This window comes from Haliaeetus leucocephalus, unplaced genomic scaffold (assembly GCF_000737465.1).
Source record: "Haliaeetus leucocephalus isolate CR32 unplaced genomic scaffold, Haliaeetus_leucocephalus-4.0 Scaffold577, whole genome shotgun sequence".
NCBI classification, from domain to species: Eukaryota; Metazoa; Chordata; class Aves; order Accipitriformes; family Accipitridae; genus Haliaeetus; species Haliaeetus leucocephalus.
Window position 1 is genome coordinate 4726691 of NW_010973013.1, and position 13751 is coordinate 4740441.

Below are 13751 nucleotides of genomic sequence, written 5' to 3' on the forward strand. Positions count from 1 at the left end.
GTAGTACCAGTATTTCAAGATGCATAACATGGATTTTGGATCTTATTCAAGGAAAAGAAAAAAGCATCTGTCGCTTTCAGATAAAGGCATCTCACTTCTGTCATTTTTTGTTTTGTGTTTCCCCCCCAGTAACACGGAGTCACAATGCCACACTACCTGTCATGGCCTGCTGGTCATCCACCATTAACTTTAAACTTTTTCCTCGCCGAACCACACGCACTGTGTGCCACTCATTATCATTGAGGTTATAGCCAGCAAAAAGGGTTTCTGGACCTTTGCCTGTAGGATATGCCAAACAGTCATTATGCAATCTTTAAATCAGTTTACATGTGAACCTCACAGAGAAAGAGAGAGAGACAGAGAGACTGGCTGGGCAAATGTTAAAACTCACCAAAAGTCACATCAAGCAAGAAAATTACAAAGTATAAACAAACCTCAAAATATAGAGCTACTATGTTAAGACACTTCTACTGTATATTTAACTGGAGAAATGTATTGTATATGCACATTTAATGAACCAGGTTGTCATAAATAGGCACAGTCAACATGGATTTAGTTATGCACTTTCCAGTCATATACAAGCCTTTAAGAAACGGGATTACTGCAACCAGAACTTCAGCATGTGTTTACAAGACTGGATTTTTATTCCTTCATCAAAAATAGTTTGGGGGAAAGGTACAAGTGGTAAGTGTGTGTGCATGTGTGTTATAATTTTCCGAATCTATGTCAGCTTCTCAGCCTATGTTTGTTTATTAGGACTTCTCAGATGATCATCTATTACCTTATCATCCAGATGACTCATTAATATTCAGATCCAATACCTTCTGATGTCAGCAGACCTTCAAACCATACTTTCCTTTTTCATTTAATGGATACCTTTTTTGTAATCTGTTGGTTTTGTAAGCAGTACAACAAGCACTTTTGAAGCAAATATAATTCTACATATAGCACAATGTACTTGCAATAACTGAAGTATTCACAAATCTAGGAAACAGGTTATCTTTAATACCCAAGAAAAAATTTCTCAGAAGAAAATGATTATGGAAATTGTCCCTTGCACTGTTGACCAAGGAGAGAAAGAAAGAGAGAAAATCCTGACTATGAACTATCATTGATATGAGTAGGTGATTGACCAAGCACTGAACTGATCAATCCAAGCTTCTGTGCTCAAACCTGAGTTATTGGACCTACGCGGAGACTATCCAAAAGGTTAAGCTACTCTGCAATTAATAAATTACATTCTTGCAAAATAGAAACCTCCCTGCCCTGTTTTTCCAGTTCCCGTGGCAGAATAAAGGCTGCTGATAACTAAAAGAGACCTATAATAAAGTACCATTTGACACAAAAACATTAGGGTTACACTGAGTCACACCATTACCTCCACTACGTCCTCGCAGGTGACTAGATCCCATGTGTCAGCCTTCTTTTAAAAGGGATATGCCACTGGCTATGAAACTCTCCCACATTTCTTTTTGAATTCTTTTCCACCCACTGCAGGCTAACTGTGATGGATGAGATCTACTAATAAATGGGTACTATATGACATTGTGTAAAAATCAAAGCCTCTCTGACTTCAGGACTGCATGGAGGGAAAAAGACACTAATCGCTTGACGTAGCTGTTCAGCATATTGGACAGTTTTCATCTCAGACTTTTTCCATTTTCTATCAGCATTTTTTTAATTGCTGCTGGTTTATTGCCCTGCTTTTATATGCAATATTTGCTATTTTGAGCATGTCAAGGGATCTCCAGGAATAAAAATATTAGCTACAGCAAAGGCAGTGAGATTCTGATAACATCACATTGCTTTCTCTATGCCTCTGTATTGACACTAAGCTAGGAAAGGCATGCAAACCCAGCAGAAAGAGATAGATATGTACTCACTGGTGTCAACTACCTGAATAGTTCTATTCCTTAAGTGTTTACTTTCTTTGACAAGAGAAAGACCAGTGTTGCATAAAGCTTAAGTGAATAATGTTCTCTTTGGATATGGTGATATAGATGCAGTGAATAATGCTCTTTAAGCAATTTCTATTATTCTGTTGGGCACTTCAATAGAAGCAATTTCCAACTAGATTTGGGAGACATGGGATGGATTTACAAAAAATGCTTAAATGACATGAGTAACAAACTTAGTGAGAGTCAATAGGCCTGCCTAGAAATACATCACTTATTGTTTTAAACGTGTTAGCCCTTCTTCATTTGTTAGTCCAACTCTTTTTTTAAAAAAAAAAAAACTTTTAAGTAGTTGAACTACTTAATCTCCCTTATCTCACAACAGATCTCTAAAAGACCTAAAAGCACATGCAATTTTAATTTGCTCTCACATTAACAACCCGCTGTAATGTCCCATTCATGTAAAGGTGCCTCAGTGTACATAAATATCAAATCCAACTTGGCTGCTCACATTTATATAAGCAAATGTCTATTATCTCTTTTAACAGTTAGGGACTTGTAGGCTCTTCCTGTTGTAGAATTAAATGTATGTTTTCCTAAGTATCAGTCTATTTCCTTTGCAAGAGTACTCCAAGTAAAAAAAAAATAAAATCACGTCAGAACTACCTGTAAGCTGCCTTTGTTTGCAGTACATGCAATCCTAAACTGGATTAAGGGGAACTACAGTGAAAGGGCTATGAAAAGGATGAACCTGGGTATAACACACTACGGGACCAATGCATTGAAACCGGTCCTGGCCTTGTAGAAAATAGCTATCTTGCACAGAAAAGAGGCTTTTCTTTCCTGAGACCAATTTCTAACAGAGAAGAGGGGGTTTTGCTTTGTCATAGAGAGTACAAGGAACTACAAAATAACAAGACCAGTGTCCAAGCATTGCGTATGTACCCATCACATCATGTTGCATCTCTGCAAAGTAGCATAGTTTTCCATGGCCACTGGAGAGGTGGATGAGGAAGGACTGTTGCCCACCATTCCTGTAGAGAACATAGTAGCCCTTGGGCTGCTTCCTGGACAAGAACATGCTTTTGCATATGAAAGTAGTAAATGTGCTTGTGAGCAGCATATTTAGGAGAAAATTTTCTAAATGCTTAAACACAAAACCGTGTAGGAATCCCTTGATACCACACAAGAGTACAAGGACTGCAGAAAAAAACCCTTAACGTATCTTATTAAATGGCACTGGCCAACCTCAGACATAGTTTGTATTAGTACTTTCCTCATGGACTTTCAAATATATTGACGTGAAATTAATTTAAGCATCATATTATTGAGATCGTAACAGTTCAGACTTTTCTTCTGTCCTGGTTTATAGTGCTCTAGTTTATAGTGAATCTACTATAAATCTAAATCATTGGCTCTCCAGTCTTATTCTGACTTTAGAATGACTTGATTCCACTTAAGTCACACGAGCAGAAAGTGCTGTTGTATTTAAATAAGAATTGGCATATTAACACTGGGGGGGGAGGGGAACGACGACACAGACACAGGACTGGGCTTTTTTTACCCTCTTTTCTTTAAAAACATTAAATATCTCCCATGAGACAAAAAGCAAGAGCCCCAATTTAAAAAAAAAAAAAATTTTTTTTTTCTTCTGTTTTCTATGGACTGATACCACTCTTCCAACCTTGTATCTCTCCACTGCTATTTCCCATGCTGTCCTTCCCCTGGAACTCATTTGCCTCCTTCTAGACAGGACACAGTTAATTTGCTTCATGTACCCAGCACTTGCTCACTTTCTGAGCTACTGATTCTCTCAGATACGAATAACTTAATCATAAACCTTTTCTTTCACAGACAAGTTGTAACCTGCAAAAATCCACTAAGTATCTCCTCTTGCTTAAGTATGAAATTTATTATCAATGTCTATGTTCAGCTCTTTTCCTATTTTAAAGGCTTAAATAACTACTAGATTTTATGCATCCCTAGAGTGAATGGATAGTACCAAATAAAAAAAAGTATAGGCACTTTTATGGCTCCCACAATTTGCTCATAGTCCATCATGTCAGTAAACTCTGCACATCCATTTGGAAGCAGATAATTGCTTGTATAACCCTCTTCTTACATGGGAAAATACAGACTGTGCAGCCAGTCAATAGAGGTACAAATCTTGATAATACAATTAATTATGAACTACAACATATAAATGTAAAGGCCCAAATATCCTAATTTATAGCTTTACTTAGGCACCCAAAGCTGAGCTTACTTTGTTTTCAGCACCTCAGCTAGAACTTAACTGCCTTTGGTCCTTTTTAAAGTTAAAGGAAAAAAGTACGAACCTCTAAAAGAAAAATCTTATTCTCAGCATGCTGAATATTCTAAATGTTCTCTGAAGATTCCTGTTCTCTTTACTGTTTTGTGAGGAGCCTGTCCAGCCTAATTCAAATGCTGAAAATTTGCTGAATTCAAATGGGCCTGTTAATTGACGGTAACACACATACTTACTTTTTCTCTTACATGTATCTATCCTGTTGTACTTAAGTTGGGAGATTTTTTACCAACAGTTTGAACAGAAATTCATAAAAACCAAACCAATTACTTTGAAACAAGATACTAGCTTATAGCATTGTATCAAAACACATTCAAAACTAGTTGTCTGAACCAAACACAAGAATTATTACTGGCTCTTACAGTGCCATCCACCACCACGTGTACCAAAATGCCACCCAAGCTTGCTTGGACCATTCAATTCTGTGATCAAAAGTAGATATCAAAAATGAAGTATTGAAAGAAAGACAAAGTAAATAGAGACTAACAAGGGAGACCAGATGGTTCAGTGAATGCTGTACTAACCTATGGAACCCAAGTTAGTTACAAGTAAATCACTACTATATTTATTGGTCAGTGTGAGAAATGTCAGTGGTTTCAGCCTAGTTTGCCAACAGATAACTGTGCATACTACTGCAATCAATATCAGATAGCATTTCCCATTTGAAATTTGAGAGAATAAGTGGATAAAAGGACAAAATCCTGAGATCACTCCAGTTAATAGAGAATATTACTTTGAGGATTTCAAATGGAGTTTTAGAGCTAAAATAACACACGCATAGCAAGCTGAACTGTAAAGACATTGGCTCTGAGAGATACCCAAGAGTGTTATTGTAAATACCCGATACAGAACCAGAGAACTCTCTGCCTTCTCATTTATCCTGCTTTCCAGGGTAAATCTAGCATGCCTGGAATCTAGGCTTCTCTTCCAGCAAGCAGCCAGTCTCACAGCCTCTGTGCAAACCTCATGAGGCATCTATATTACACAACAGTCTGCAGCACAAAGTTCAGAACAGGTTCCCCCAGAACTAGATGCAGAAACACAAGACAAATAGGGGAAGGCATCTTAATCTTCGTTATCCTTTCTGTGGCGGTTGGCTGCAGAAACAATTCTGGTCTTCCAAATCACTCATTTGCAAACTTGAATTTAAAAAGTCAATTATTCTAGTGAATCAACTGAATTTTAAATGACTGCATCTGCATCATCCTGAAATTCCCTGACCATGCATGTTTCTTACTAATAGAAAAACTTAGTTGCCTTTTAAATATCAACAATTTTTATCAGTTTACCATGTAGAGCTAATTGATAAATTAACTTGAAAAAGTCTTATTGCAGGTTGAAGACATTTTTTCAACTGTATTTTCTTCCTAACAGACTCATACAGAAACTTCCACAAGAACAGCACATTCACTGAATAGTATCAAGCAAAACACATCAATCTGCACTGCTTGATCAAAATGTTCCAGCCCACAATGGCTTTATTACAGGCAAAATTGCTTTTTGCAATTTGGGTAAAGTATTGGCAGTTTAGGGTATTTTTATTACTTTTTAAAACAAAACCTGACATTTCAGAAATTAAAATGAAGGCGATTAGAGTTACTAATATCATTCATTAGCCTTCATTTCAGCTGTAGAACAGATTTGCTCATATTATTTTGAGTAACAGAAATATAATATTAAATCTGTTTCTGTACATGCACTCATATAGAAATGCAGAAAGCTAAACAAGGTAGTTTTGAAAATTCTGCTGGTTTCCTCTACATGACCAAACTACAGACAGGCTGCATTTAATATTGATCTAGTTCACTAGTAAGGAAAACCAGCATACATAGTGAATGCACTGGGGAAGAAAAATCCACAGAGGATATAAAAAACAACCAATCCAGGAGTCAAGCACCATATTCGGGTCTGAGGACAAAGTTTTCTACAGTCATTTGCCTGTTCCTTTTCTCTTTTCTATGAATTTGCTTCCCCTGCCCATGGTGTGAACTGCTCAGTATTTCCCCTCTCCCAGCTTTGTCTACCTTTTGCCTTAAGCCAGCTATTGAAGTCGGGGTGTGAGAACGCACATACTCATCCATTAATTTCTTTAGAGCTGTGAGATATTAACTGTTGGGGACACATAAGTGTCTAAATAGAGCCAGTGGATCAAGGCAGGAGGGCAGAACATAGATCTATTGGACTAAATTAAATCTAAGGATTCTTGGTGTCTGCCAAGAAAGGTGCTGATGATAAACTACTGTCTTGTGAAAGCCTATTCTCTATGAACAGAACGAGGACCACTACTGAATTTCAACAGCATGGAGAAAGAAAGAAACATCAGAAAGTAGCAAGCTTTTGAGAGTTGCAAGTCTTGGCCTCTAGACTTTCCTGCCACATCAAAGTATACGTAGAACACACACACACACACGCACTCAAAATTGGAAGTGTGCTTTGCTGGTTAATAAATGGGCCTATTTTAAGTTGAACCATATTTCTTGAAAAAAAGTTTTGAAATTGCAGTTACAACTATATGTGAACTCAGAGTGCATGAGAGGATAAAACTGATTTTATTACTGCATTATGAAATGTCTAACCCAGCTCAGAGATATTTCTCGACACGTTACTTAAAACATTTATTGTTAGGAATCAGCTGCATTTTAATTTAGTTTTGTAAGTCATATATCTAAGCAAGTGAAACACAAACAGCCCTAAGGACACGTAATTTTCCTTCTTCTTGGAAATAATGAAAGAAAAGTATCTTTTAAAAGCTAAAACCAGAAGTCAGCTAGATCCCTGTATTTTTAATAAGAGTGCATTTTCTTTTTTGTACTGTTCTCTAAGGATCATGACTATCAGAAAATGTGCTAAAGGTACTAAAGGTTTTATGAATCTACCCCAAGGCCCTGAACTAAAGCACAAAGTCAATGAGCTTGAAATATAGTTGTTGCTTTGTCAGCTCACTGCTGAACATTTTCAGCCAAATTTTCAGAAATTATGTTGAACTCGACAATTGACTTTGCTGCAGGTAAGGTGAGAGTGAACTTACAATACATGGCAATCCTATGGCAATTTAAAGCAAGTTTCAGTATAAGATTATTTACTTTGTATTTACTGCAGGTAAAAAAACGTGCACTTGCAAAGATCATGCAGCATTACAAACACACTGTAAGGTCATATCCTGCCTTGAGTCACACTAAATTTTTTAAAGTGAACCCAAATCCTAGGACTCTGAATTGGTATTCAGCAGATTCACTTCCACAAACTACTCGTGTGACTTCTAGTAAAACTTAATTTGGTTTTGCCTTAGTTGACATGGCTGCTATAATTAAAAATTCCAAGAATTTTAAGCTGAATACGTTTAAGCATTTTAAGTACGGTGCATTTAACACAAACACTTTCAAGTCAACATCTTCAACTTCATTCTACCTACGCTACTGCAGTACATTAGGAAAGCAGCTATTTCACCACCCTGCTATCCCATTTTCTCAGTCAGCTCCCCTGTACTCCTGTAGCCAAGCCTCAGAAAAGATCACAGAAGGATGACAGTAAGGGAACTGTAGGATCACAGAAAGGTTTGGGTTGGAAGGGACCTTAAAGATCATCCAGTTCCAACCCCCCTGCCATGGGCAGGGACACCTTCCACTAGACCAGGTTGCCCAAAGCCCCATCCAACCTGGCCTTGAACACTGCCAGGGATGGGGCATCCACAGCCTCTCTGGGCAACCTGTTCCAGTGCCTCACCGCCCTCACAGTAAAGAACTTCTTCCTTACGTCTAATCTAAATCTACCCTCAAGGGATCTGAAGAACCTGAACCGAGTCACTGCAACAACTCACCTAGACACACAGTGTCACTGAATAATACCAGGGAAAAAAACCCAAGAAACTATTTGGTTAGATAACTGAAATATTTTGGGTTTTTAAAGGATAATCCACTATAAGATAGCATATTGCACAACGAAGAATAAAATGGGAAATTTCAATTCATTTACAACACTGAAATTTTCCCATGCAGAATGTTTGTGTTACAGAGAGCTTTCTTACACTGAAAGTTTGTTTCAATGAAAATTCCTTTTAAGTACTATTCAATCAAAACTTTGTAAAACTGGTAGAGAAAAGAATGGCTAATTCATCTGGAGTTACTAGTGTTTGCTTTTTTTTCTACTTATAATGGAGACAGGACTGAAAATAGTAAGAACTGACTTGGCAACTCCTGTGTAAAATAGTACCAAAACTAACATGAAACCCCAATTTTAATCAATACTGGACTTCAATTTTTTAAAAGTAAATATCCATTGTTCTGATATGACTTTAACAGCAGCCAGGATATCTAATCTTCATTAATTCTGTGCGAATTCAGAGTTCTGTCAATAACAGTGATTTATGAGATGTGGACTTAAACTAAGGGGAAAAAAAGTGATCCTAAGATGAGTTCAAGTTTATTTTTTGCTCTGCCAAGAAGAGTTAGACTTTTACCTCAGCAGACTCATCATTCTTCTCTTGACTACCCAAATAAAAGCCCCTAAACCTACAAAACAGGAAGGCAGAAACACATACAGTCCCTGTCCTGGATTTCTAGAAACAGCGAGAATATTCCTCTAAGCTTTCAAAGAAATGGAGAGCGATACACCTGGCAATCTCCTTTTCCTTAGGCATCATCTCTACAAATTCCTATTCAAATTCAGTGCCTCAGCTTCCAGAGGAACTTTGCTGTCTCCTCTGAACCCAAGAGATCTGGAGGAATTCTGGCTTCGAAGAAGGATTTCAACATGCGACGGCTGTCTAAATAACTTTGATAATCTGGACTTTAATTGCCGATCTGCAAATCACTGTCAGTCAGCTAATAAATACAAAAAAAAAGACTGAGATACACAGCTGCTGCGGGGAACAGATATAGCAGATCTCTAACTGCACCCTTATGGTGGAGACACCCTTTATGAGTCTGAAGAACCCGTGCTACTGCTTTCTACTGCTAAGTCTGCCCTCTTTCTTTCCACTTAAACCCAGTGAAGGAAAAATAACCTTGGCTACAGTGATTTTTGCAGAAAAAGTTAGTACACACTTGATCTTTTATTTCTTTTTCCTGAGAGAATTGGAATATTTATTGTACTTTGGTTAGATTGTAACTGACAACTGGAAAGAAGCAGAAACAGCTTTGATCACACATTAGCCTTTCTGACTTTGATATTGACTGTGCCCATTTATATCAAACCATGGCTGTCAAAACTCTGAAGTACATTTTATAATATAAGTAAGCACAACTTAAGTATGCTTCTCCATAATTTACCTTTTTATAAAACCCATTACCTTTATGTTTAGGCAAAAATGAACATAACAGAAAAAACCACTTAAATATTCCATTTTACCCTTAAATCTTGCACATTGTGCTTAAGAATAAGCAGATTGGTAACTAGTTGGCACAGAAAGGAAAAGAATTTGGACTGTGACTTTATTTCAAGAATAAGCTCCTCTTAATTTACAGGTGTCTTCATCCCAGGCACAGCTGTGATAAAATGCTAACAACTAAATCTCACATTCATATCCCTTCTTTTCCTTTTTTTTTTTTTTAAATGAAAACACTGAATTATAACATTTTGCCTAGTTAAGGATAAAGAGAATAATGTTTAAAGATTTGTGATTGTTGATTGTTATTTAAATTATTTAAAATATTTTTATACTCATCATGGATCAAAAAGCGCAATTTCTTGACACTGCTTATTCTTGGATGCTTCTACATAAATGGGAGTCAAGCAAGGAGCACTAAAATAGACATTTCCTATTATTTTCAGAAATTACAAGTAGATGGATACAAAGCCTCTGATGACTTTACTGGGTATAGGATTGGTCTCTGATTTTTTTCTGACTTACACAATAGATGACACATAAGGTCTACGCCTATTTTCCTGTATATTCCTAAACTATTTCACAAAATACTTACAAAACCATACTTTTTCTGATTTGTATTTCTTCATTACTATGTCATGTCATTCTTGGTCCCAGTTTAGCCTTGTAAAGTTTTGTCACTACAGTGTAATAGTTCATGATGACTTTTAGACCTTTTCAGCTTCTGAAGAGCCACCAGCTCAGCTGCACCAGGTTTCATTCAGAATTTAAGATTCCTGATGTTCTCAATGGTATGGGCCATAGGACAGAGCACTTAGCATATTAACAGTAGCAAGGTCACATAAAGTGAATATATATCTTAAGATTTCAATGCTCTAGGACTATTTAAAAGGGGTAAAAAACACACATTAATGGTTGTTTGAATCTTTCTTATAAACAAAATTTCTTTTAAAGGAAAAAAGACCCTGAATTTTTCAGACTGAAATTGAAGACAATATTGTAAATATTCTTTAAATGTCGAGTGAGGTCTGATATCCCTTATCTGCAAGAAACTAATCTGAATACTAATTACCAGGGAACCTATAAAAATTTCCCTATAAAATCAGCATTTTTTTCAGACATACTTTTCCAGGATTCCTAAGCTTAGAGTAAGATTTAAAAAATTACCACATACTTATTCCAATAAAGATTTTGTTCGGAACAAAAGTTCTCAACTGTCTTAGATACCACTTATGTTCGAGACAGTTTGCATAAGTTTAACATGGCATTTTATTAAAGGTAAATTTTCAGCAACTCCTTCAGCTTCTTCATGTATTTCTTACCCAAAAGACCAATGTGTGTTTCTGTCCTGCAAACAAGGCCTTTTTCTGCATTCTGAATCAAAACTTTTCACGCTACATTTCAGCTGCTTCTAAACCTAATACTTTCCGAGACATATTTATGGTGGCTAAATGAAACTGAAGATAACTGTGACATCTGCAGTAGTGAGTTTTAGTTTTACTTTTTCATTGTTCACTTGCAACTTTCGGGGAATTTCACTTTGCAGTTATGGCTGCTCAAGCATCTGCATGCTAACAATATATACAGTTAAGCACCTTTTGCTATCTGTTATTTCCAAGCTGTTGCTTGCTCTGTCTCTTGCATGACTGTATAAAACTCAAACAGCATGACTTTTAAAACTAAGTAGATGGAATTGATTTCACCATTGAAAGAATCTCTCAAATGCTCTATTGCCACTTGTTATCTCTTAAGGATTGTGCTCAGTGTCAGTGAATGACAAAATTTTGTTACTAAAAAAAAACCAAGTAAGCTTCTTGACCAGAGATGCTATTTGCACTTTCTTAAGGTGCAATCTGTATCTTGGTTTATGTAATTTTAGGAAGTCAAGAATCCACGTTGTAGTCTTTTCTAGCTAGTGCTACTCTTATTCATAGCTGATTAGCTTGTCAACTGGCTTCCTAAGTGCCTCCTATCACCTGCAAAACGTTAGCTGGAGATGCAAGAATACTTCTCCTGAAAGCCCACAGTATACATTGTTCCCTCCTAAGAACCAGCATACTTGCTTTCAAGCTGTGGAAATGTTACATGGCAAAAACCGCACGGACAATCAAAGTATAGCAGTAAGCACAACACAAATTCAACAGGTAATTTTCACCTATACTCAACAACTATGGTGATTAAACTTTGGTAAAACTAGAATTCTTTAGAAGGTAGCAAGCATACTATCTATGCTTGTTATTCTTCATTTCTGATCCGATTTCCACAAGTCACGCGTAAACAGTTCATGGCATGTGAGTGAAAGATGGAATTGTTGACTTACCCATTTGGTCTTTCTCTTCCAGACAGACTTTACTATTAGTGAGAAAAGACTTAATGTGCAGAGACAGAGAGGAACTTTTCACTAATGAAATGTTATTTCTACATACATGCGCTTCACTCCTTGGAGGAAAATCTCACAGAATATAGAATGAATGAGAAATAATACCAAAGAGTTAGTACAAGCTACATTAACCACAGCTCCCTTTTTTCTTTAATAGCTTTTTCTCATTCCATGTCTTGGTCTTCACCTTGTGTCTTGTTGCTTCAAGACTGCCTAGACAAATAAGTGCTGCAGAATTCTTTGCACACTTCCCAAAGGGGACTGCATCTCAGAAAGCCAATCTTGATGTCTCAACAGAGTAATATCTCCTTTGAAGGGACTTGTCTGATGGATTGAGGCCTAGAAATCAGCTGGAAGGGAGCATAAGTTAACCTCTTGACATGTCATCCAAAAAAGAAATGTGCTTGGATGGAAATTTTAACAACTACCTGAATATAATTTGTTAAAGTCATTGTCAAGAAGAGATAATAAGGAAGCAGTTATGTGGTTCCAGTAATAAGCTACTGAGTGCTTAAAATGTTATGAAAGATGTTTCATGCATTTTAATAGACACAAATGCAAAATGTGCTAGATACAGAGTAAGTGTTTTTAATATAAGAAACTGCTCATCAGTGACATACACTGGGTAGATGTTTTTAACACTATTAGCTCTTCAAAAAAAGCACATTGAAAAATGAATTACTGTTCTTATAACATTAATGGAGAATAATATTGGAGCTAAGTGCTTGCTAGACTTCTTCATCAAGGCTGACCTTATGAAATGATGACTTGCTGCAGAGAAGTGAAGCAATGATAAAATAGCCCACCTTTTTGAAACAGTCATACAGCTAAAACTAATACATACTTACACAATATTTTCTGCAGATGCAATAAAGGACGGGCCATCAAAATGCCACAGATGGCTCAGAAACCAGGTTCTGTGAACTTACATTTATGCAGAGAACTCTACTTCTGCATTAGAGTGCTACAAATGGAAAAGACAAAGGCTCCACGCCCATGTACTCTTCACTACTGTCTGTAATCAGATCCCACCGATCTTAATGCTTAGGGAGCAAGATAACTGCTTACCAGGGATTTATTCCAGATTTCCAGCAGTACAAATGTATAAATGTATCAAAATAATTTTAATTTAAGAAAAATTTCAGTTCGGTGCCCCTTTTTTCCCCTCCTTTTTTTTCTTTCTTTCTTTGAAGAGGAGATAGTCAAGCTTTCCCTAAGCAGCTTGGTTCTCCTAATCACACCAAACTGAAAAATAGGATCTGATCTAACCCTCACTGACGTTGGTTGCACTTTTTTATAATGTAGAAGTGTTCTGTTCATAATAGCTATTAATGAGAGGGACAGACAGAAACTTAGCAATTCACCTCAACATATGTTAGACCTATTGCAATGCTCACTGGCTGTGTTAGTGAGAACCAGACATCCCTTTCAAAGTTTGCACTCTCAATTCTGTATTTCCCCTCTCCCTTATCTCTTACCCGTGTATATCCATTTTATTAAAAAAAATCCAAACGCTTATTATGTGAATTCTTTACAAGTATATATTAGGACAGAATGATGGCTGTAAGCGTGTGAAATGTTGATCAGAAAAGCAGTATCTACCTGCAGAGAGATGGCAATTTGTTTGGTTTTCCTTGAAAAGTTCTGGAGATAAGCACAGCAGCATTGATTCAGTAAGGCATCATATTCAGAAAAAGTCCTACGCATGTTCTTAATATACTTAAATACTTTCTGAACAGAACTATTAATGATTTTAGTATCTTGTCAGATTCATTTGGAAAAAAACCCCTAAGTTTCCATCACCTGAAAAAACCTCTTCAAACTATA

At 36.6% G+C, this 13751-nt stretch overlaps 1 protein-coding gene across 1 annotated transcript in view; it reads right to left on the reverse strand.

Annotated features, from left to right (window-relative positions):
- Positions 1 to 13751, reverse strand: part of NRXN1 (neurexin 1) — a 468961-nt gene that overhangs the window by 379250 nt on the left and 75960 nt on the right. The window contains exon 7 of the mRNA XM_010577779.1: positions 157 to 279. Coding sequence (XP_010576081.1) covers positions 157 to 279 — 123 coding nt within the window. The remainder of the gene's footprint in view (positions 1 to 156; positions 280 to 13751) is intronic.